This window comes from Manis pentadactyla, chromosome 1 (genome assembly GCF_030020395.1).
Source record: "Manis pentadactyla isolate mManPen7 chromosome 1, mManPen7.hap1, whole genome shotgun sequence".
In the NCBI taxonomy this organism is placed as follows: Eukaryota; Metazoa; Chordata; class Mammalia; order Pholidota; family Manidae; genus Manis; species Manis pentadactyla.
In genome coordinates this window covers 35,173,986-35,201,069 of record NC_080019.1, presented here as the reverse complement: position 1 = coordinate 35,201,069, position 27,084 = coordinate 35,173,986, and the positions used below count along the sequence as shown (strand labels likewise).

General features: G+C 35.2%; 1 protein-coding gene across 1 annotated transcript in view; it reads left to right on the top strand.

Moving 5' to 3' along the window:
• Window positions 1-27,084, top strand: part of FSTL5 (follistatin like 5) — an 856,022-nt gene that overhangs the window by 575,444 nt on the left and 253,494 nt on the right. The window contains exon 7 of the mRNA XM_036892294.2: window positions 11,860-12,026. Within this exon, the coding sequence (XP_036748189.2) occupies window positions 11,860-12,026 (167 nt within the window). The remainder of the gene's footprint in view (window positions 1-11,859; window positions 12,027-27,084) is intronic.

Here is a 27,084-nt window from a genome sequence, read left to right as displayed (position 1 = left end):
AACTGTTTTACTTGTTTTTCATATGATCTGCAAACAGCTTAGACTTTTGTTATTTAAGGATTACTAAAAAATCTTTTTGGATTTGCTTCACCAGCTTCTATTAAAAAGTAATGTATTTAATTTTTCTAATTGGTACTATTCACAAAATTTGCTCAGGTGAACAGGATAAAGGTAGTACCTCAGTAAAATCTCTAGAAAATAGAGAAGCTTACTATAAATAATGCAATGACAAAAAGACTGAGACTTTTGCATAGAAAAAGCCACAAAGCATAGATTCTAACACTTACTGTAGTGGACCCCTTTTCTCAAATAACCAAAAGTGTTTCAGCAATTATAAGATCTATACATGTGCGATCTAAATTAAAGCCATGCAAGTTATAATTTATATGAATACATTTTCAACCTGTGTAACTTAAATCTAGTACATTGATTTTAGCAATGTGCAGAGTATCTATTCATACTATTGAGTTAAGTGTATAATTGTTCACATCTCTTCTTTGTTGTAATGATGAAGATAAATGACCTTAAATGTGAGTTCTGAGACATTTTAGAAAGCTTCCAATCATAGTGTATTTACATAAGATGTGTAAAGACCTATAATTTCAAAGTAATAATATTATTTAAAATTATATCTAGAAGATCCTAAGAGAAATACATAGTGAAAGTAGTTAACAGTATATTCAGGCAGAGAAGATACATTCTTAGCTTCATACAGGACATAAATCCATCTTTATCTGGCAACAACCATTGACTTGCAAAAATCCATAAATGGATGCATTTTTGTTTAGGAAGAGGTAAAATAAGGGTGGTCAATCTCTTTTTCTTCAATTCTAGACCTCTTTATCATTATAGACCATAAATAAATGTTACTTGTCCTCTCATTAACACTTTGTAACTGTCTCTAAGCATGAATGAGAAGCAGCAGGAAAGATAAGCAAATATTGGTACTATTTCAGAAAAAGAAACCTAACTTCTGATTTGTTAATGAAAAACTGCACTGGACAAGTTAAAAAGGCAAGGGAGACTTTATCCAAGAGTTTTACCATAGATTTAAGGCTATTGCAATAGGGGAAGTTTACCTCAACTCTGCTGCAACAAAAGGCAAGAGAGTTATTACTTACTGGAGTGGGCAATTGGAAAGTATTGAAGGACCATTGGAAAGTATTGGGGTGGATATGTTTGTGGTCAACCTGAGTAGGCCATGTGTGTAAGCTATTTGGCATTTACTGGAGTTAGGCACCTACCTGCTTACAGAAGCTGGGCTGGGGCACTACCTTCCTTGATGGTTGCATTTCCAAAGGAAGGCTCCCAGGTCCTTCAGGAAGATGTTCTTTGGTTGTAAACAGACAAGAGGTTGGGAAACAATTTACATCTCAAAGAGGCCTAGAAAGAATTTAAAACTGCAAATTTTCTGAAGTAAATGCTCTAGGAAAAGGCAGTCAGAGGTTTGTAATCTGGGTAGGATTGGTCTGAAGTTAAGTGAAACTGAGGGAAACCCTGAGGCTGTCTTGGTCAGATTAGGTTCCTCTGATTTCTTAAGGAGAAAGTGGTGGCAGAGCTGACAAGGCTCCTTAGAATACCTTCCTTCTCAAAAGCATTTCTGCTAAGCATTTTTGTAGTTAAAGACACAGTGGAATTAAAATGTTCCCTATTAAAAGTAAATACTGTCCTGGAAATCAAGCTTGTTCACAGGTTAGTACTGTGAATGATCTACGTGAGATGATCAGTTTGCTTTCCTTCTGGCTGAGAAATGTGCCCTGAGAATTCATATTTTGATTGAATGTTAAGGGAGAAGAAATGATAATTGTTTCACATGATAAACTAGGAGAAGATAGAACCAGTGAGAGATTCTATCTGGGACTAAAAAACTGCTTTTGGGCAAGATAAATGATTCATTTGTATATTTTGTGTTGGACTCTAGGAGTAGCAATTATAGTTATAAAAATATCCCTCCATTATTTATGGAAAACTTAAAGGAGATAGAAAATACAACGGTAGTTTACAATTCACCCATATGTAAATGGTAGCAATTTTCATGTATTCTGTAGGTAACTATTTTATGGTTAGTGTTCTGCAACCATAGAATGAACAGAAACCAGTAGGTGACATTTAAACAGCTAAAGCATCTTGAAAGAATGCAAACCAGCCAAGTATTGTTTAAATGATTGGCAACTTCATAAAAAGGGCCGAGGAGTAAATATTTTAGGCTTCACATGCTATAAGGTTTCTAGAACAGCTACTCAACTCTGATTAAATAGCTGAAATTAGCCATAACAACACAGTAATGAATAGGTATGGGTGTGTTCTAACATAACTCTATTTATAAAAACAATTGTTGGGCCTCATCTGATCCATGGGCATCATTGGCCAAGTCCAGGACTATGGGAACACTTGCTAAAGAGAAGAAATCTCTAATAAACTCACGTTCTTATAGCCTACATGGATTAATGCTCCAGCTACAAACACAGGGTGATGCCTAGGTGGTAACAAAAAAAAAAGGAGGCTAGGAACTAAGAATTTGTCAGTAAACTTGCCAGTGACAAGGAAAGAAAGGCTTTCTAGACAGAAATGTCTTTTAAGTTGAAAAGGGCAATTCATTAGCTGATTAGAGCTTGATTGGCTTGAGAATAGCCGACTCTCTTGTAATTTTCTGTTCATCAATCTCGAGATGCTTTTGACCTGTGCATCAGAAGGGAGATGCCCAAGATCGCAGCTGACACCACTTACTAAACCCAATGCTACCCACTTGTATGTGAATAAATTGTATTCCAGCATAAATAAAGGTATCCTGTGATTCTGATTAGCTAAGTCAATCCCCAATAGCCTAATTAATTCTGGATGAATTGTTAAATTTGTTTCTGGATTTGCATAGCTGAGACCCAATCTTCAGAAACTGTGAAGTACTGCCAAAAAGAACAGCCAGCATTCAATTCCCCATCTTTCGCATCTATTTGATATAACATACTAGAGAGACTCAAACTCTGTAAAACTTTGTACAGGCAAATGATCTGATCACAGTTTCAGTTTTATCCGTAATAGCAGTGCATGATGGCAAATAGCAATCTCTTTTACCTGAACTGCTTTAATTAGGCAAACAGTACTGAAGTGTTTTTTCAGTCCAAAATGCTTGTATTATGTTACACTGCATGGATGAAATAGTTCATTCATTTAGCTTTGACGACTGTCATTTAAAATATGGTGAAAATTTTTCAATTTATTAAAGACAGAGAAAATAATGTGTCATTTGACTGACTCCAACATTAACATCCTGGGGTTTCCTTGAAGTAAGTGAAAGGAATGAAGTCAGGTAACCATTCTTTCGTTATATTTGTAATAGATTTTTAACATGCCACTGAACACACTGTTAACATACAAGAAATGGGCAGTGATTAGCTGATTGCTTTGTCCTGACAAATGAGGATTCACAGCACACTCTTCCTGTTAGGTTCTATCCTTGGATGTCTTTGCAATTTCTCCTACCGGTTTACTGCACAGAATTCCATTTGTAAGTGATCATACTGAACCTTTTAAAAGATTATTAAAGATAGTAAGTTCATTCAGTATTTAATGTGTTCAGTAATTTAGGTATTTAGGGAATCATATCCAATTTTCTTAAATAATACATGGTATTTCTGCATACATATTTATGCAGCACATCCAGAATTCACTAAAGGCCAGGCACAGTAATAAGAATTTTAAAAATATCATATCTTATTGTGGGGAAAATTGAAGTTCCTATGGCCAGAATCTTCACCTGACCCTAAACTACTTGATGATGTAATTGGCCTGCTGCTTCCACACCTGTAGGCAAAAAGCGATTATTGACTGAGTCACTATGTAAAGAGCTCTGGGCAGAGGCAGAGACAAAGGTGGATTATAGACCTGCAGACTGTTGGATTCAGATGACATTCTAGTGCTTGACCTATCGCTGGGGAGAACAAGCTGAGTAATAAACCCTTTTACCCCAAGAACGTTCCATGGTCATTCCTCAGTCTCACTGAATCCATAGTGAACTTGCCCAGGGCTGAAACCCATTGGCGGGACACATATCTTCACGATACTCTCAAGAGTTAGGTATCATCTTTATTGTAAGGATGGAAAACCTGATACATAAGGATTTTAAATAACTTTTCAAATGTCTTTCAAAGAATGTGCTTTACAAATCAAACTGAGGCAGGAAGCAATCATGCTTCAAATGTGGGTCTTGTTAATAATACACTTCACGCTTTTATCCTTCATCTTCTTCAGACTTCATTGTCAGTAGCACAGATCTTTTTAAGATGGTTGCTTTAGAGATATCCAAAGGTGTTTTTCTCTTCTTATCAATTGTGATCAAGGGCCTGAACTCCTCTGTCTTTGCATTAGTCATCCAGGGTGTTGAGGAAATTTCCTATCTGATAACCAGTTGGCTCCTGAAGCTTCAATTAATTTTCTGTTCCTCACTTAATAGCATCACAAATAGAAAAAAAAAGTCACGATCGTAATAGCACTTACCTCATAGAATACTTATAAATTATAGATCTGATGAATCAAGTATTGAGAACAATGTCTGACAAATAGTGAGTGCTGAGTAAATGTTGACAATCATTTTCTTTTACTCTAGTTCTACAGGAGCAACTCACTTGTAAGGGGGTTTTAAACTTGATGTAATATACCTTGAAATATCAGTATCTTATTATTGTAGCCTATATACCTGCAATGATAAAATTATCCATTTGTACATTTGAATTTTTGCATAACATAAGGTTAAAATTAATTTGATTAAGTGGCCACCTAGTTCTCTCTGTTGGATACAATTTTTGTTAGGTCAGATTTCAAATGAAAACTATTCTTCATAAAAAAAGAATTATTTTCCAAGTTTTTAGTGTCATACATATCACTGAATGAATAGGCTTATTCTTAAAATTCAACTGCATATAATTTACTTCAAAGAGAAAAATTAAATAAAATTGAACAGCTAAGTTGAATGGTAATTGTACTATATTTGAAAGGTCACAGAAGGACTATAAAATCATGAATAAAAGAATGACACTCACTGTTGTTAACATATAAAACTGTTGCTTGAAGTATTATCAAAATACAGTTCTGTCTATAATACTGTATTAGCCTTTTTACAGTTACTAAGAGAATAAAAAATGAAATCCCAATTTTGCACAAGAACATTTGCTTCATTATTTTATAGAAAAACTTTTATTGAAAAGTCTTTTTTCATATCTTCTCATAACTTTAAAACCCCACCAATGATATGGGAAGAAATGATCTTTTGTTTTGACTGCTGCATGTTTTTATTTATGCTTGTGATTATGAATCTTTATTTCTTTCAGAACTCATGGAAGAAATAATTCCATTCTCACTTGCATCCTCAGAATTTTCCTATTGACTCTTTTTTTTTCAGGTTAAGCCCAAGATTATTTTGTCCAATTTCTTACCTGATTCTTCTCTCCCCATTTAGACCTCTTTTTTCTCTGTCTTAGTCTTTTTTCTCTGTCCAATATATTAAATGTATCTAGAAAATGTATTCATTGCTACCTGCACTATTTCTTTCTAAACCTAAACACTCTGCTTTCTCTATGTCACGCTCTAGGTTTTTGCAGGCGTATGGCTAACCTGGTCCTTGGATGCACAGACCTGGTCTTTGCTGGCAGGGCAGGTTTATCTAGATGAGGCTTCATTTACCAGGGGGGGATAAACATTAAATGTGAATTTATACTCTTGTTCAAAGTATGTAGGAATTCATGTTGCTTCATATTCTTTCCAACACTTGTTATCACCAGACTGCAATTTTTGCCTATTTGAAAGGTTTGACTTAAATTTGCATCTCCCTGATTACACTTATAGCTGAACACTTTTTCAGATTTTTCTTAACCATATAGGTTAAGTAATTTATAGAGTATTTGTTCAAGTCAGTTGGTGATTCTTTGGAGTTGTCTTTTTCTCATTGATTTTTAGGAGATCTTCATTAACTCTACATACAGATCTTTGTTGGCTTTGTGGATGGCAAGAAGATTTTCTCCTGGTGACTTGCATTTTTGGTTTCTTAGTAGTATCTTTTGAAGTTTATATTCCCTAAGCTATAAAGTAATCAAACTTATACATCATTCCCTTTATGGTGAGCTTTTTTGTGTCTTAAGAAATCTTTCTCTAAACCAAGATGATGAAGATATTCTCTTATGTTATCAGGCATTCTTAAAATATCAACTTTTAATGCTAAACTTTGACACTCATATTTAAATATCTTCTTTGCTCTCCTTCCATCTTTGATCTTCCATGTACAGTCATTTTCCTTCTGCCTCAAGGACATCCTTTGGAATTTACCTTAAGACAAGTTTGCTAGAGATGAACGTTCTTGCTGTTATTTTTGGAAAAATACTTTAACTTTTATGTATGTGTATAAAATTCTAAGATTGATTTTATTTTGTTTCCTCACTTACAAAATATAAGCCATCCACTAGCCTTTTGTTCCTTTCTTGCTATTGAAATCGGTAACCTTCTAACTCTCCTTACTGTGAAGCAATCTGTATATTTTTTATTTTTTATTTTCATAATGTTTCTCTTTGTCTTTGATTTTCTCCAACTTCACTACTAAGTGTCCAGATGTAGATCATTCTAGTTTTTTCATTTGTTCTGCTTGACATTTGATGACCTTCAATCTCTTGACTGGTGTGTTTTACCACATATGGAGAATTCACAACAATAATTTTTTCAAATATTTGCCTTTGCCCCATTTTCTTTGTTTTCTCTTTCTGGGGTTCCACATAAACCTATTTTTGTTAATCTCATTTGCATATTAAAATCTTTATCTTTTGCTTTTCATTGTGTAGTGTTTCTTTCCATCTCTTTCCCAGCTACTAATTCTCCTATCTGCTCTGTGTAATCTGCACTTAAGTACACCAAAATAATTCTTAATGTTACGTATTACATTTTCTACTTGCATAATTTCTACTTTGTTCTTTCATGAATTACAATGTTTATAGATAATATATTTAATTTTTTTTGTCAAGATTTCTAAACTGATTTTGTTTCATAATCAATATGTTTTACAATCCCAATGGGTTTGCCACGGTTATATGTTATTTTTGCTCATTCTCATCATTCTTTGTTCTGTGTACCTTGTTATCCCTGATTGCTGGATATTTTATTTTAAAAATAGTTTAAAACAAGGATTAGATGGCTAGGGTGATATTTTCTTACTGTAGAGGAGAAGACTTTATGCTTTGCTTTTTACAGTAGACACCTAGATAAAAGTAGACTGCAGTCCAAATATTCCCTTGCGGAGTGAGGTGACTCAACGTCCAGGCATAGACAAAGAGGTAACCCATCATTAGGCCTGGAGCAACAAGAAACCACATAAGGGCGTTTAGGCCACAGTCATCTTTTCAACATGGAAATATTCCCGAGGTAATGAAAGGCTCCAGATGTAATGTCATCTCTCTAAGTTACAGTTCTCTTCTGGACATAGGCTGGGCAATTCCTCACTATCTTACCTCTTTCATAAGATAAAAATGAGAAATAATATCTCTTTCATCTATTCTTTAAAATATTTGTATTTAATCTAAGTTTGTTTGTTGTCTTACTTCTTCAGTGGAAGAATTAGCCCAAATCATCTAATCCATTGCTACTGAAGAAGTGAACTTTCTAGAACTCTTTTTATATTTGTTTTATTTTTAAAATACACATTATGATATGATAACAAAAAAGTTTAAAGGTAGGTAATTAGTATAAAATTTTTATCAAAATAAATTAATATATATATCCTGGATATATCTAAATTAGGTAAGAATTAATATTTATTTTGAAATCACCTTTTTCTTGACAAAGGAGACTATTAGAATTTCCCAGGTAGTTAAGGATCTTGTCATTGAGTAACTGTAGTTTTCTTATTAGGAAAGTAATTAATTTATTCCATCTAGAATTCCTAAGTGTCATTTTTCCGTGATGTATTTCTGACAAGTATTTTATTATTATCTGATTTTAATTCATAATTTTATTCTTAGTGGAGTAAAGAAGTGAAAAATATGTTACTTGAAAATACTGATAAAATTTCTTCATGATCAGTGCAATTACAGTATATATTAGTATTTAAATAAATTATATTAAATATTTATATAAATAAGTATATGCTTAGAAACTTGAAAAGAGGTAGGTATTTATAAGAACAGAATCCCATTTATGACAAATTATGTTCTCATAATTTTAAAAGAATTAATTTCTCATTAAAGTTAGCAAAATCATCTTTTTTTGCTAGTGCTTCATAAATATCCATAATATTTAATTTTTTTCCTGAGTTATGTAAAAATCACATACTATTTTCTTCAAGTTCCTATTACTATTTCTATCCCCTAGTTGCTCTTCGAATAAATTCTTGATAAACACTTATCTGCTGTGGTTAGACTTATATTTTGCTGTTCTTGTCTCTGGTTTCAGATTCTGCTAGAGGAGACTTACAATTTTTCATTCCTTTGAAAGAAAGATCTTAATATTCCTTTAAGACAAGTTGTGAAAATGAAAAAGTGCAGAAAGGGATCCACAGGGAGAAACGATTTTACTTGCCTCTTAGCTCTCCCAAGTAATCACAAGAAAAAAGCTGATCTGGAAATGGCATTAATAGTCTTCATAACATGTGGTCAAAGGAAACACCACAGCTAGAGCTCCAATTTCTTTCCTTCAATACTTGATAGAACCTACAATAAGAGGCAAAGTTTATAAGTCAAGAGAAGTATTGAAAAACTTCAAAAAGCTCAGTACCATCTGTTATATCTAGCCTATATGTTTTTACCTTTGGTCAGGACATCAAATGATTTATATGATTTTATTCAAAGAGGAGTTTTCAAACATGCATTATCGTTGGAGCTGAAGGGATAAAGTGTGCTAAAATGATATATGTTATTTGTTGCACAGCAGTTATCTGTACTTAAGTAGCAGATGTTTGTGGGTAGAATGCTATAGAATGAAATATGTCATTATTACTGTACAGTTATGAAAATGTAAATGACCATAATTGATAAGGAATTAAATTTCCAACATTTTCATTGAAACTCATTTCTAAACTAACAACTATGGTTATATTTACATAAATATACACGAGTGCTCAAAGACAAGCAACCTGTGCTAATAGGTCTTAAAATGACTTTTAAATTACAGATCTATTCATAGTTATTGTTTTTGTTTGTTAATGCAATGCTAGACATAATCACCATTTCTCTATAAAATTTACACATTTGCTGTTTCATAAGCATTTTATTCAATATTAAATCATTTTTTATAAAATTTGAAATATAAGAATAAAAATGTTTAACACTTGTGATTTTGTGAGCTTAAATCTTTGCTTGTTAATAACTAGCAGAAAGACTAGTAAAGATGAGCATGACAACTTTGTAGGTAAAAGAAATCTTGCTGCTCAATTTATTTAAGGAAAGCATCAATTGATTTTTAGGAAAAACAGGTGAACATAATTGGTTTTATATACATAGTTATATGTAATATATTAAGGAAGAGGTGAAATGTTTAGCAGGAAAAATATCCTAAAGAGTTTTCAAGACACATATCATTATTTAATAATACATATTGCTGAGATAGTTTTAAAATAATTTGAAATGTGATCTCCAAATTAAATAAAAGGTTTTTACTGTGCCTGTTAACAGTCCCTGAAGGAATAGTAATTCTTAATTCTAATTATGCATCCTTTCTAAAAAAAATGTGTTTTATAAGGATGTCCAACATAAAGTTATGCCAAATCTCAGCATTTATTCTAAGATGTCCATATTACCCAATTAACATTGTAATGTATAAGAACCAAAAACACAACTAATGTCAATGGCTTGGGACCTAATAACAGATGCGGGAGGTGAGTGAAGAGATTCCAAGGTGACTTAGTATCAGTTGTATTTCTAAATGTGAGACTAGCCAATGCTAACATGCTATTTTTTTAGTACCAGATGTCTCATTATCTCTTACATGATTTTATGAGGAACCAGAAGCTGGAATTCAAGAATGTTAATGGAAAATAATTAATGATTCTTTTATGATACTCTACATATTACTTTTATAATTCTCTTCCTGTAATTTGTAATATTTTTTTAAAAGACATAAAGAAACACTGTTTGCAAACTTCAAACTTTTCCTGTGCCTACTTGGTCAAAATTTTTTTCTTTTAGTGATTTTTATGTACATATCAATATATATGTAATACAATAAGTGTTAAAGAAAAGAAGATTGAAAATATACTCTATGTTCTTATTACTCAAGAAACATAAGTTTGAATATGGATAAATGCCTTTAGGGAACATTAAACTGTTAATACAAATGGCTGAATGAGATGTTTGTGACCCATTTCTATCACTTTTATCAGTCATGTAGTGACCAAAAGAATAAACCTGTGCTGAGTCTCGGGGTTTTGTTATTTTAAGCATGCCTAGTCCGTTCATGACAACATAAAACAGTGATGCCGTAAATAAGGTTTTTAGGTTTAGAGACTAGGTTTTATGTAACAGAATATGTGTCCGTCTATTTCCACTTATTTTCTTAAGCTAGTGTGTGGCATCCAGTGATCCATGACAACAGAAAACACTTAACATTAACACTTGACATGCCCATGTGGGGGTTAAAATGTTCAGTCCAGTCTTTTGATACAAAGATGTGTGCAATTTTTGACTTCACAACTTGTGATGGTACCAAAACTCAGATAACTGTTTATTAAATTGTTATATTCTATGAAATTTATTTGGTTAGTGTTTCTCCTCCTTCTCAAGAAGAAATTGGATTCAGAAAGAGAAAAAGAAGGTAGAATGGTTAAAAAGAAGAAGGAGGTATTTTGGGGGACACAAAAATGATTGCATCTGATCATATTTATTACAGATTAATCCCCTCATAAAAAATGTCATTAACCACAACAAAGGAATGAAGGACAAATTTGTCCTCCCACCCACATGGAAAATTCAGTGGGAATAGTGATTTGTGATATTTCTAACCTGGCTAAGACCGAGCAACATCAAAATGCAAGACTCAATCATAATGTGGCAAAGTTAGAGTGTCTGTGAATGTCAGTTGAAGACTGAATGGCAGCATCCATGTGGATGGAAACAGGGGGACCCATCCTCTCTCACGGTGATGGACGGTGACAGACCTGTTGGCAAGAACTGCCTGAAAACAGAAAAGGAAAGCCAGATCCAGATTACAAACTCTGTTTTCTGGTTCAACATAATTATTTGGAGAAATGTGTTCAATGGTTAGTCAAAAATGATATTTAACCTTAAAATGTAAGGATCAGGAAGGACCGTACTGTACCAACGCTGTCGGATAAAGGCAGCTGACAGGATTTCACTTCATTGCTATTTGGTTGATGAACTTCAGTTTGTCCTCCTTCAACATCACAAATAAATCTTATTCCTTTACAGTCAATTTATGTTTCCCAGCATAATGATGTATTTTACTCATCAGCTATGCTAGTGTTCTCTGAAGCCAGCCAGCAATGATCTCACCTCACCTACAATATAAATCTATCAGTGAATAAACAACATCATTTTTATTTCAATGCCAATGACACACTACACGTCGATTTGGCAGTTAAATAATTTATCTCTCTTTTGGGTGCAATCTGCCAGGCTTATTATAACTCTACTTCTGATATTCATTTCATGTTTAATAGTTCTTTGCCTCATGAGGATGCTTGTCAATCAATTAAATTGAAATGTCATTCTGACCTTTTATTGGAAACAATTTACTCTTCTTTCATTTCATCACAGGCTTTTTTTCCATTTTATTTAAATTCAAAGCCTTAATTAGTAGCATTCAGAAACTTTATACTAATTAACCTTATAAAACCACATGCTCATCAACATTACTGACACTTTATCTACACAGAGGTTATCCAGTTGAGTCTGCCTGAAGATCAGAAACTAAGCATCACAGCAGTGACGGTGGGACAAAGTGCTGTTCTGAGCTGTGCCATTCAAGGAGCGCTGAGACCCCCCATCATCTGGAAAAGGAATAATATTATTCTGAATAATTTAGATTTGGAAGACATCAATGTGAGTACTCAAATAGACATTGCTTTATCATTTGTGTATTTCATGTGATATACTTTAGGCTTTGTGAAGGGTGAGGAGCCTAATGAATATTGGATGGAGAGTAGAAGGAAATTATTGGAACTTTATTATATCCATTCTACTGACTGGGAAGTGTGCCACAGATCATTTGAAATGACACAAATCATTTGTATGGGTGTGGTGGGCTGCTCAAGTAGCACCGTGTTGGTGGGATCATACCAAATTAAACCACAAAGGTCTGATTGTCAGAATTTCTATAATTACTAACAATTAATGTCTATGTATTTGCTATTACAGTTGGACAACAGCCTGTAACTTGTAAAGTGTTAGAGTGCATAAAGGAAGCTTTTGTTTCAAATATTTGATAATGTATTGGAAACAATAAATATTAATCAAACAGTAAATCATTTATTTTTCTACAATAAAGGAGCATGTTTTTCTACTCAGGTTCACATCTAGAGATTCACAATCTAAACTGAATCAATTCAAAAATTCAGAGTTAAGCTCTTTTGAAAAGAGAAACAGTTTAAAAGAGCAGAGCTTTAAAGGTGAGATAGAAACCAGACAAACTCCAGGATTTTCATCTGTTGCTTCCATGCTCTCTGCTTAAAGTGAGCATTAAAAAATGAACATCATTCTAGACAATGAAAAGAAATAAAAATTGGGTGTTGTGGGATATCTATGGTAATGAGGTGAGACAATCCTTAGCCCTAGTGATTTTGGAATTTTATGATCTCTTGCATATAAATTCTAGTTATTTTTCATCACCCAAAAAAGTGATAGCCTATCCATTTATACTTTGATGTTTCATAAAGAACCCCTAAAGCAGGCCCAAGAGAGCTACTCCTATTTGTTACATCTTACTAATATTCATGTTCAAATGATTCAAAACAGGAAGCTTCTCCAAATTTAAATAGTTTTGTTTTGATAAAATTTTTTCTAAATTTGCTTATCTCTAGGAACTTTCCTCAGACAGTGTGTGAAGAATAATGTATAGTTCTCTACAATATCAGGAACATTGTACCATAGAACAGCTATATTTTTGGGAGCACTGAACACTCTTTGAGAGGTTTGGCCCTAGACAAAGCCATCTCGGGTCTGCTTTATGGATTCTTATGTCTACATCTTATCTTTCATTTTCTACCTCCATCCTTAGTATCGAGGCTTCCACTACTATGTTCAAGAAGGCCATGTACTCAGTGCTAGTGTGGCTTGATACCTCAACATAAGCTCATTTTAATTGTTCAAAGAATAAGGAACAGTGTGCCATGAATGGTACTCTGTGGGCAACTTGCAAAGTGGATACATTCTTGTGCATTGACCTTGTAAATTATTTTGCTTACTTCCTAATTCTTGACTCTATTCTAGAAACTTAAAATTTCTAGAAAAATTATTATAAATGATGCCTCTAAAAGATATCTAAATATTAGCTAAATTCTGGAATCAATACATTGATTTTTATTGGGTGAAGTTATTTTGGATACATTTCATAGGCATATTTTTTATGCCTTCTAATATTTAAAATTTCTATTTCATTTCAAGCCGTATTTAATTAAGTTGAACAGGCATTCATAAACTGTAGTATATCTACAAGCTTTTCGAACTACAGGAAATATCTAAAGATATCTCTGAAAGAAGAGATATTTATTCAATTTCCCAGTATACCCCTGGTGTTTTCATTTAACTACTATGACATCAACTGTCAAATTGTCAAGAGATATTGAAATTCATTTGGCAATATTAACTAAAATATGAAGCAAAACAGCTATAAAAATTGCTTATTGTGTTTTGTTATACAATGGCCCTGCTTTAAGTCTGCTAAAATAAGGACTTTAATTATATATATAAGTACTGTCTCTGGTGGACATCTGATGTGTTTTCTGGTTACCCAATACCTTTTATACACTCCTTCAAATATTTTGGCAGGCCTTAATTTTCACTTCCCCAAGGTAGAAACCAAAAGTCTTACTTAATTAACCTTCTTTACTGTTAGGGAGATTTCTGAATAAGGCTCTAACAAAGTGACGGCTGAACAGGACTTCATTTCCTAAGCAGGCACAGGGAAATGCAGGTATTTACAGAATTCGTTCTCCCCACTCATCCTTCCCGGTGAGTGCAGAGGCAGCAGGATCCTGCTTTCAAGGACAGAAGTGGTAAAAGCTGTGCAGTTGGTCAGTGTTTAGTTTCAATGGGGTCTTCAACCAACCAGTCTCAGTGTGCGGCTTGTGCATCTTTCCCAGCTTCTCGTTCTCCGAGGCTGACGATCTGCACTCCTGAAGATTCCAAGACTTTTGTGATTCCTGTACAGAATCCCTTTCCTGCCTAATTCTAGCTAGAATGGGTTCTGTTGTTTGCTACTAAGAATGTTGTCTATTTTTTTGGATTACTGTGTCAAGAAACATCTATCATTACATCTCCTTAAAATGTAATTTTTGTTTATTAGATGTACTTTCGTTATTAGATATAGATTTCTGATGTGTTGAAAGATCAAGATGATCTCTCTGTAATGGAAAATATATTCTCAATTTGTAAGTAAAAATGACATTCAAAACATTCAGATATAAGTTGGGTTTTATACCCCATTTATATATTATCTATTTTTACAAAAATGGGTTTAATTCCCATTAGATTATCTAAAGTTAAAATTATAAGTGTCTTTCATGCCAAAGGGAATCAGTGACAATATATATTTTCTGATTCTTTAATATGTATCAGGTAAGATTAGTACATATTAGCACATGAGTACCTTCTCATGGCAAAAGAGCTAAATAATATGAATGTATTTTTTTTATAAAGGCAAAACTACCCTTTTATGGTAGTTATGGTACAGCTGGGATGTTTTCACAGCCTGATTAACACTTTTGTCATCAGTTGCTCCCATTCTTAAGTGCAGAACCTGAATACACTTTACCTCCTGCCATGCATTGCAAATACAATTTTGTTCACTTAATAGGATAGATTCATATTACTTCTCATTATCTCACTACCTCATTATCTCATTAACCCTAAAAACAACTCTATGAAGCTGGGAATCTTATCCCGATTTACATCTGTGGGGATTTATGCTGTGAGTTGTTCACTCGAGGTTGTTGAGCTAATAAATGGTGCAGCTGGAATGTTTTTATGGCCTGATTAACTCTAGATCATGAGTTGAACCACTCATGATGTGGAAGTATGGAAGTGAGATGTTCTGTAGTTTTCTACTGCCCTTTAAACGATGAGTCCCAAATAACTATCGCCCTTATGTAATACAAATAGCTTGGATAACACTCTGCTATTACATGTGAGACTGATTGCTATTCAATTGTTGTTTGAAACCTTTCATTTTGCCTGTCTTCCACTTTGTACCGAATGAATAATGGACATGGCTGAACTTCTGGAGGCAGGATGACACAGTGGTGTGCAGCAGGGGCTGGGGATTCAGATGGTCTGGATTCCAACTCATATTCAGTCTCTTGGGGGTGACGAGCCCTCAGGCAACTTATTCAACCTTCCTATGTCTCAGCTTCCTTATCTATAAATTGATGGTAATGACAGAATGAACTCATTTTTGTGTGAAAAGTAATGAGATAAAGCTGGTAACACTCTGAGGCACTATTGTAAATGTTCAATTGAACTAGGCTCTTTGTCTTCTCTTCCCTCTTATCCTTCCCCTCTGTTCCTCTTTTGTCTCTCTCTTCCTTCTAATATATGCTTCAAGGATCACAGACACACTCAATCTGCCTAAAGTAATAGAAGTTCAATGTTAGGATACATCTAGTAATCAGAGTTTGGCAACTCACAAAAAAATGACACAACCAAATTTTCTGAAATTACAGCCCCAGAAATTGGAAGGTTATTTTCTATTCAATGCAGCTGTAGAAATCATGCTGACTGACCTTCCTATTAGTGATCTTTTAGTAATCCCTGCTCTAAGAATATGCCATTAAATTCCCTCAGCTACCATGTATTCATCAACTTAACTTTGTATGTATGTCCTCAAATGTCTTTCTGCCCAAATTCCTGAAAAAGATAATTGGCTTATTTTGATTATCCTGTTTTGGGTGGAACATGGTATCTTGCCAATGGGTTTCTGCCTCAGGCAAGTTCATACGGATTCAGTGTGACCAAAGAAATGACAGTAAAATGTTCTTGGGGAGAAAGGGTTATACCCAACTTTATTTCCACAGTGGCAGGTCAGTCACTAAAATCCCATTCACTCAGAGCGTGTCTGTGTGCAGCAAGCCGTCCTCTGGGGCCTCTCTGCCTGCACAACTGTCTTCTAGCTCTGTCCTCGGCACTGCCACCACTCCAGCCTCTGCTCTGCTCTCCTGCAGCCATGCCACGTTGTTACCCAGAGCACTGGGAAGAACTCTTTGTATAGAGTCAATAGCAATGCATTGCCCACACCTCTGTAGTGAACTAGCCACCCAAGGCCAGGTGAGAATCCTGGTCACAGGAACTTTCTTTTATCCACACTTGGTATACAAAGTTCATCTCTGGTGTTACTGGGACTGAGTCTGAGCCCTGGTCTTGGTCTGATCAGCTGACCATGGGATGTGGATGAGAAGCTGTGAGATATGGAACTTGTCCCTCCTAATGACCTTAATTCTGCTCAGCTGGTGCCTGGTTTGCACATTCTCTTTGTTAGGGAAACTGAATTAAGAAAGCAAGGCAGCACAGAGACAAGGATACAGATTTGAGAGAAATGTAGGTAGAAAAAAGAATTGACTGATATGATTGGAAGTCAGGAGGGAAGGAAGGAGAGGAGAGACATACAGCACTGTTTCGGATGTGTTGCGTTTACCAAGGAAATTTTCAGTAATCCTTGGCATAGAAGAATTTTTTTCTTTTGATTTTACTTGAAAGAATTAGGTGTAAAAATCCTAGCTGTTACTGTCTGTATTTTACCTATCACAGTGAAGTTTTTCACCATTAATTAAGTTACATGATAACCTGGTCTATATTCAACATTGAAATCATGTCATACCAACCTAGATCCCAATCCTGTATTTGTCACTTATTAGCCATGTAAGCACAATACATTGACTGAAATAATTTAAGCTTCAGCCTCTTATTCTGTAAAAGTAGGTGTGGATAAAGTGAAGATTCCTGTAGCCAGGATTCTCACCTGGCCCTGGTTGGCTACCTCACTACACACATATGGGCAATGTGTCATTGTTAACTCTATATAAAGAGCCCTACCCACTGTTCTGGGCGACGTGGTGGCAGGGCTGCAAGGCTGCAGGAGAGCAGAGCAGAGGCTGGAGTGGTGGCAGCACCGAGGACAGAGACTGAGACAGCTATAGGGGCAGGGCCCAGAGGCAGAGACCGGCTTGCTGCATACATACTTGCTCTGAGTGGATGGGATTTCAGTGACTCAGCTGCCACTGTGGAAATAAAGTTGGGTATAACCCTTTCACCCCAAGAACATTCCACTGTCATTTCTTTGGTCACACTGAATCTATAGTGAACTTGCCTGGGGCTGAAACCCATTGGCAGGACAATTGGTGATGTCGGCAGGGTTCGTTGGTAACCAAGGAAAAAGTACAGGCTGCCCTCATGGAAGGACTGTTTTCAGCAGGCTGCACCTACGAACAGGGAGACATTCAGATGTCCTCCTGTGGACATGTGTTACTGGGAAGGGGTGGAGGACTGGGGTCCACCCCAAGAGAAAGAAAATTTATTGCTGATTGTGGAAATAGTACAGGCCTGAGAGGGAGCAGCACAAGAAGGAGCAGGACGCAGGCTGCCAGGTGCCATGGGGCTGGTGAAGGATGTAGTGGAGCCGTCAGCCCCCAAAATGGAGGAGCGGAGGTTTGACGAACAGGTTGGGGTGGAGGCCCTGCCAGTGCCGGAGGCATCGGCCCCTCCTCGGGTGAGACCCCACCTGGCTGAAAGCTGGTGGAAAGCCAGAAGGACTCGGCAACTGTGGGTTCCTCCAGGAGAGGTGCAGCCCCCTCGCCAGGCGGTGGACCACTCCATGCTCTGCTTCTATCCTTGGGCTGAAGCACAAAAGGAAATACGGTCTACTTCTCAAAGGAAGAATTTAAAGGGTCCCATGAAGGTCACGAGGACCCAGATGTGGGTTGATTGAAAAGGCAGGAGAAGATGGAAAGAAATTGAATGACTGGAGCTGTGGTGACAGCTGAAACCAGAGCAGCGGTTCTGGCTGCTGAGGACGAAGCAAAAGACAGAGAGAAAGCAACAAGATTGGCCTGTGCGTCTGCAAGACTTTTTGCTGGAGAGGCTGAAGAAGGTGGGTATTGTAAGGCCCACCCGTGGTCCTTTTGGTTAACTCTTTTGAGTAGAACTGGTTTGAATACAGCCAGGATGACCACTTGGCAATGGATCTCCTCAGGCTTGGGGGTTATTATAATTTGTTGTAACCTTTGTTATGTGTGTACTGTCACAGTTTATGGAATTTGGTTACAATGTTCCAGCTTTCTCGCACAGGGACCATTGCAGAGGATTGAAGGCACACAGATTGATAGGCCAAGAATCCTGTGGGGGTGGAATGTGGATACAGTGAAGGTTCCTATGGCCAGCTTGCTCACCTGGCCCTGGTTGACTAGTTCACTTCACACATGTGGGCAATGTGTCGTTGTTGACTCTATATGAAGAGCCCTACCCAGTGTTCTGGGCGACATGGTGGCATGAATGCAAGGCTGCAGGAGAGCAGAGCAGAGGCTGTAGTGGTGGCAGTGCCAAGGACAGAGACTAACATGGGGGCTGGCTGCGGAGGCAGAGACCCAGAGGCAGAGAACAGCTTGCTGCATGCAGACTTGCTCTGAGTGGATGGGATTCTAGTGATAGATCTGCCACCGCCGAAATAGAGTTGGATGTAACCCTTTCACCCCAAGAACATTCCGCTGTCATTTCTTTGGTCACATTGAATCCATAGTGAACTTGCCCAGGACTGAAACCCATTGGCAAGACAGGAGGGATTATCAAAAATTAAATGACACACCTCAGATGTCTAATAAAATGTGTTTTCTTTTATCATGATTCAATGTGGCATTATTGATCACATTTGGTAACAAATGTTAAAACCCCATCAAAATATTATTTCTTTGAAAATAACCTGGTGTAGTTTATATTATTATGAGTTTCAACAACTTCACAAGTAGACTTACTAGATAAAAATACCGAACTCCTAGGTAAATTTGAATTGCAGGTATATAACAAATAATATTTCATTATAAGTATGTATCAAATGTTGCATGTGATATACTTACACGAAAATCATTCTTGTCCCCCTGAAATCCATTTTAATTAATGTTTTAAGTGCTAAATCTGGCCCTCTATTTTCATGAAACTCAAATTGGTTTGAATACCCCATTAAACCACTTTACTATATGTGAAACTGTGCCTTAATATCACTGAAATTAAAAGTTTGAACTGTTAAAATTCATGTGAGTTTAATCCATTAGCTTTTTAGATTTCTGTTGTTTCCTCTTTCTTAGTATTTGTTCTGTACATCTATCCAACCTGTGTCAGTAATTGTGTTTAACACTGAGAAAAAGAGACTAGGAAAAATAGTGGATTAAATGCACAGGAGTTTATTCTTTCATAAAATACACCACCCACAGCTGGTGTGATTTCTCCATATGGCGTCTGGAACGCCAGCTCCTACCTTCTCTCCCGACATTCCAACAGCATGACTTTCATTTTCAAGGTCATCTCAGGGTTCAAGAGGGCTGTTGGAGCTCCAGCCTCCAATCTATATTCCATTAATCTATAATCCAGGACACAGCAGTACAAAGCAGATGAAAGATAAAGGCGCTTATTCCTGGAAGTCCCACAACCGTTTATGTGTCAGAGATGTACAATAACTGCAATAACTGTACTAGGGAGACTGGTAAACACAATCGTTCAGCTGAGCATACTGCTCAGCCTTCTGTTGCAGAGGAACAAGAGAACAATCCCTACCTCTCTAGCCAAGACCATCTAAAAGGATATAAGATGATCTACTTTATACTTTTCTTATTTTTCTGCATTAAATAAAGATAATTATCCATCTGAATTTAAATCTGACCAACTCCGTACACTGTTTTTGTTCTTCTGGTACTTACATCAGCCTTCAGTTTATGTCTTTGTTTTGTTTTGCTTTTATAAGCCTTTTCTCAAATATTCTATTGAGTTTTTGTTTTTTGTTTTTAGCATTCAGTGTGATTTTTTGCTTCTAATCTTCCTTAAGTAGTTCTACCCCTGCAATTTATTTGAAGTGATTCTCACATGTACAGTTGATCTCCATTTAAAGCAAAACATCTGTTCAAAAAAAATCACTCTCAGACAACAAAACAATTGAAATCATTTTAATCACATCAGAATCCAATTGCAGGTGTGGTGGCTTACCATTTTACTCAGTTTTTAAAAATTCTGGATTTCCTAGTACATAGTTAGCAAAAGTAGCACTGGGAGATAACATATCAAAACATAATAAAGAAAATTTTCCTTGTATGTCAGATTTTTAAAGCCATTGAAAGCGTAATACAGAATACTATACCTTATTCTGATCAAAATGTTTCAGAATATGTTCTATACTTCAAATTTACAAGTTAAAATTCCAAGTCATGTTTAGTACCTAGAGACTAAAAAAAGTGACTTTAGTAGTAGAGAATTCTGACTGTTACTCAATTTTAATATTTAAAGCAGCATGAAATATAACTTTTTCTCTTATATGTATGAATTTCAAAGTTCTCACATATATGAAGGGCACATTTTTACCCTTTAGACTATCCTTTGGCAACAAAGCCCAAATTAAAAGTAATTTAACAAGATTTCATTTTTACTTTTTAGAAACCTACAGTGTGTCCTGTAATATGAAACACTTTAGAGTATACCATCAAAACTAGTTATTGCGAGAGTTATTGACTTTTTTCTTTATAATACAAATAATCCATTTTTTCCCCCCAACTATAAATGTAGACATTTAATGTTTATAATACAATACATCACTCATCATGTGGTTTTAATCACTAGTTCATTTTTAACATAAGGCTGAGACCATTGCAGTTCTTAAAACCCAAGTGGAATCAGAGAATATTTATGATTCAACGTCTTCCAAGCCAAGTAAATCAGGGAGCATTGGCATAGCTGAAAAAGTTAAATTTCTTCCACAATTATAGAACATGCAACATATATTAATTTTCCACCTAAAACATGTTATAGTTTCAATACTAATTGTTAAGTTGTTGAAATTGCATGTGATTATAAATATTGCCTAATAGTGTGTTGTTTGAAAATGAATATTATAACTAAATTAATCTTTTTCTGCTCATATAATAGAGAACTCCTTATTATAATTCACTTCTCAAAAAGTCTTAAAATGACCATTAAAAATATTTTTGAATGTCCATATTCATTTGGAACTTATTCTTGAAACTGTCAGTATATAAAAGTGAAACGTCCATGTGTGAATAGGTGGAAGAAATACATATCAGTTTGTTGTGTATGTGGCAATTTAATTATTTTTAAAAAATTTTAGTTTCAGTTTTCAAAATTATGTTATTTAAATTTATGAGGAGTATTACTTTGAAACATGAATTCACACTTAATGACATTCTTTTTTTTCCTTCAGTAAGAACTTTGACTAAATAACTATAGACATTCTTAAATTGATGAAGCATATTTCTTGAATTTTGTTTTCATATCATGTCTCTGAACTTACCACTCCAATCACTGTGTTTAAGCTGATACATTTCAAGCTGTATTTCTACCTGAAATTCCTCTTCTGAGTAGTTTTTTTTTTTTCATTTGAGTGTGCAAAATTCAAAACAATTTATTTAATCCCAAACTTACAACACTTGCAGTGTTTCCTATTCTATGAAGACATAGCCAGGGAACTAAGATCTGCTAGAGTTCTCTCAATTTTTCCCTCAAATCCAGTCTGTTGCAAAACCTTGTGACATTAACTTTTTTATTTATGTTAAAGCTATTCTGCCATCTCATTTGCTCTATGGCTGCCTTAGTGGAAGCTCTTATCCATTCTCACCTTCAAACTTTATCATTGCCTGCTGAGGCTGCCCCTTCAACTTTAAAGCTGCACTTCATATTATGGCCCTAGAGATCTTCATAAAATTTAAATCTGGTCATTTCACTTTCCTCTTTAGAACCGTTTAATGGTTTCTTAGAGATTTCAGGGAAAAAATATTAAAATTCTTGAGCTTATTCTAGGAAGCCTATTTCTCCATTAATTTTTTCCTACTCTTCACATATTCACTCTTGACTGTAACTTTCCAAAGTGTGCTACCTGTTCTCAACTGCGTTCTCAAACAGACTTCTCTGCATTGGAAAACCTCTTGTCTCCTTCATCTTCCTAAATCCAGGGCATTCTTTTAAAATAGACAAATGTTTGTTATGCTGAAATCCAACTTTTTTCAAAGTTCTGTATCCAGTGATGACAGTACTTGTTGCATCATAAAAGCCTTTTGTTTTCCTTGCCTTTCTTCTCTGGACTAGAAACTGAGCACAGCACTCATTACCCATTCAGCTTTGCGTTACAGTGTTAGAGCTGCACTGACATATAGGACATACTCAATAATTTTTAAATGTGGAAGAAGCAACATTAGTGATGTTTCTTATATTTGCAGTTAGGCATTATTGAGTTTATTTGTGGACTTTTAATATGTAAACCTGGCTAAAGATTTTATTTATTTACTGTAGACACATGCAGGATTATCAATCAACTAATGTTTATTGGCAATCAATCACTTAAGCCTAGCATAGCTCAACAATTTCTAGATCCAATTTCTTTAATAACATTTCTCATTAGACATATTGATTTTTTACTACAGCTTCAATTTAATATCCTATCATATGCAATAATGAAGGCAAGAAAAGGAGGGGAAACACATATTTGGTTATCGTTTAATCCTCATGAATTCAACAAGTATTGATTTAACTGCTGCCCTTCTCTAGGCACTCAGCTAAATGCTGAGCATATACCTATAAGAGACATCATTCCAATATTCAAAATATTATAAGATTGAAGGAATCAAAAAGGGAAACAACCACATTACATTTAATAATACAACATGAGACAATTTTATAAATACAGACCTTCCTTGTCTTACAATGAGGTTGTGTTCCTATAAACCTATTGTAAATTGAAAATATCTTAAGCCAAAAATGTGTTTAATACACCTAACCTACCTAACACCATGGCATAGCCTAGCCTACCTTAAACATGCTCAACATACTTACCTTAGCCTAGTGTTGGACAAAATCATCTAACGCCAAGCCTATTTTGTAATAAAACATTGAATATCTCATATAACTTCTTGAATAATGCACTGGAAGTGAAAAACATGGTGGTTGTCTGGTTACAAAATGGTTGTAAGTCTATTTGGTTGTTTACCCTCCTGATCATGGGGCTGATTGGGAGCTCTGACTTGCTGCCACTGCCCAACATCAGGAGAAAATATCACATTGCATGTCAATGGACAGAGAAAAGATCAAAATTCAGAATTTGAAGTGCATACTGAATGTGTATTGTTTTTCACCATCATAAAGCTGAAAAATTGTTGTGGAACCACTCACCGTAAGTCAGGCACTGTCTGTATATACGTTTGTGTATTTTATACACAAATATATAAAGAATAGAAAGGGAGAGCAAATTTAAGTTTTCAGGCATAGAAGACTTCTAAGAATACACTAGTGTTGCAGTTTAGTTGATAGCTAGATGAAGGAGTGGTAGACAGGCATTCTGGGAATAACGTGGTGTATTGAGTGAACTGTGTGAGTGCCTTGGTATATGTAAGAATAAGCAAAGACAGTAGGTTAATAAAGGGTTTAAATATATTAAATAAAACAAGGGTTTTGCATTTGTTTATAGAACTGTACATTTGTATTTATACTGTATAACACAATGATAACACTTGATGAATGCTTAGCATTTACAAAGCACTGTAATTTATCATTTTTTAAAAGTATATTAACTCATTCATTTCTCAACACAAGACCTATTTAAGCCAACACATTCTATACCCATACACAAAATGAAGCTTAAGTTCATTTTAACTTTGTAATTTCAATAATAAATTTGCTTCTTTTTATAGTTTAATTTTCTCCATTCACCTTGGTCTATATATGCAAATAGAACAATAATTTAAACAACTATAAAATTTTAAGCAACTTTTCAGTTCCTTAGTAAAAATAGCAAGCACAATAGCAAGCAAGGATATGTTATACCAATTGATCTTACAAACCCCTTAAGTACATACCATTTATTTCACAGATTACTGCTGATTCTAATTTCACTTATTTTTGTCTTGTTGTGCAAGATGGAAAAGTTAGAGTTTTTTTTTTCTTAAGTATCATTGATATACAATCTTATGATGGTGTCAAACACACAACACAGTGGTTCAACATTCACCCATATTATCAAGTCCTCACCCCCTCTGTTCCGGTCACTCTCTAACAACATAGCAAGATGTTACAGTCATTCATTGTATTCTCCATGCTCTGCTACCATCCCCATGATCTACCTATACTGTGATTGTGAATTATTGTGATCCTTAATCCCCTTCTCCCTTCCCCGCACCTTCCTAACCCCACCCCTTTGGTAAGCACTAGCCCCTTCTCAGTGACTATGAGTCTACTGCTATTTTGTTCCTTCTGTTTTGCTTTGTTTTCATACTCCATGAATGAGAGAAATAATTTGGCACTTGTCTTTCTCTGCCTGACTTATTTCACTGAGCATCATACCCTCTAGCTCCATCCATGTTGCTGCAAATGGCAGGATTTCTAGGAAAGGTTATATTTTCATCTAAAATAAGAAACAGTATCAAAAAATTTCTGTATTGTGACAGTATCCAAACAAGCTACCAATATTATACTTCTGAGCATTCAATGCTTTATAAAGAGAAATTTAAGAAGGCTGTGAGAAGTGATTAATCAAAGAGAAAAGAAGTTATAAAATATCATGCACTTTTGTTGTTTCTTCAAGGATTTGTTATTTTATTTCTGCTCAATTAGCGAGGTTTTGGAAGATGTTGGAAACATATTTTCTTTCTAACAGTATACACTATTAAAATTAGACAAGGGAAAAAAACACTATTAATAAAAACATTTTCTTTTTCGCTCACTGGAGGCATGATGCAGGAGTGTGTGAAATCAAATTTATATGAGTGAAGCATGTTAATTGGTGATTGTTTTTAAATTACTGTTTATACCCCTGAAAATAAATTACATTTATGATAGATTACTCTGCTAAACATTTTCAAGTTTATATAGCCAATGTTCAAACATATTTATACTGACATTATCATGATTCATAAAACCTTCTTTTGATGGAGAAAATGTATTGTGATTTTACAACTTTTGTCTAAAACTAATAACCAGTTATTGTCCAGAAGGAAAATATTAATCCATCTCTCATTTAATTCATTGCTATTCCACTATGGCATGTCTGAGCCTAATGATTTAACTTGAATGTGCTTCTCCAACAGTTAATAAGTGTTTACAAAGAGTCAACAAATGTGTATGAGTTTATGGCAGGGAAGATATTTTATAATCTATTATTCTAGAGTTTATAAATATGCTTTATTTAATTATTTATGGCAAGAAAAATTGTGACATCCAAAATAAAGAGAATCTTCAACTTGTCACCACTATGTGTATGAGGTGAACAAGAACAATTATTTTTTGAGAGAAACAAGCCAGGGTAAACCTGGTTGCAATGACGTGTGATGTCCTTGGATCATATTACGGGTTAGGGCCATCTTTGGCTACTGCTTTTGAGTCAATTGCATGAGACAATGAATCAAGGATGTTACAAAGATGTATAAGGATGACATCTTTCAAAGTTACATAGGAGTATGGTCTAATGCTCCCACCCAAGGATTATTTAATTCTCTGGGGACGTGTTTTTTTTTGTCCCTTAGCTACTGATTAAGGCACAGATTCTGAGAATATGCATGATGACTTAAATATATATATTGTCCAAAAATATGCAAGAGATTTCTGTTTTAAAGAAAAGCTAACTCCAAAATAATTATTAACCATTCTGTGTTTAACTTAACAAATTTATTTCAGCATGCCTTTCCCAAATTATATAAATCTCGGCTTCTTATATGGACTTAGAATCAGGTTTGCCTTCTTGCTATTTCCCTTATACATGAGATAAATATTTTTTTATTAAGGTATCATTGATATACACTCTTAAGAAGGTCTCACAAGAAAGATAATGTGGTTATTGCATTCACCCTTATTATTGAGTCCCCCCCATACCCTATTGCAGCCACTGTCCATCAGTGTAGTAAGATGCTACAAAGTCTGTATTTGTCTTCTCTGAGCTACACTGTCTTCCCTGTGATCCCACACACACCATGTGCACCAATCATGACAGCCCACAATCCCCTTCTCCCTCCCTCCCTACCCGCCCTCTCTGACGCTCCCCTTTGGTAACCACTACTCCCTTCTTGGAGTCTGTGAATCTGCTGCTATTTGTTCCTTCAGTTTTGCTTCATTCTTATACTCCACAAATGAGGGAAATCATTTGGTATTTGTCTTTCTCTGCCTGACATATTTCACTAAGCATAATACCCATATTGTTGCAAATGGTAGGATTTGTTTTCTTCTTATGGCTGAATAATATTCCATTATGTATATGTACCACCTCTTCTTTATCCATTCATCTATTGATGGACCCTTAGGTTGCTACCATATCTTGGCTATTGTAAATAGTGCTGCAATAAACATAGGGGTGCATATGTCTTTTTGAATCTGAGAAGTTGTTTTCTTTGGGTAAATTCCTAGGAGTGGAGTTCCCGGGTCAAATGGTATTTCTATTTTTACTTTTCTGAGGAACCTCCATACTGCTCTCCACAATGGTTGAACTAGTTGACATTCCCACCAGCATTGTAGGAGGGGTCCTCTTTCTCCACATCCTTGCCAACATCTGTTGTTCTTGGTCTTTTCTATGTTGGCTGGGCTAACTGGGATGAGGTGATATCTCATTGTGGTTTTAATTTGCATTTATCTGGTAGTTAGCGATGTGCAGCATCTTTTCATGTGTGTTTTTGCCATCTGAATATCTTCTTAGGAGAAGTGTCTG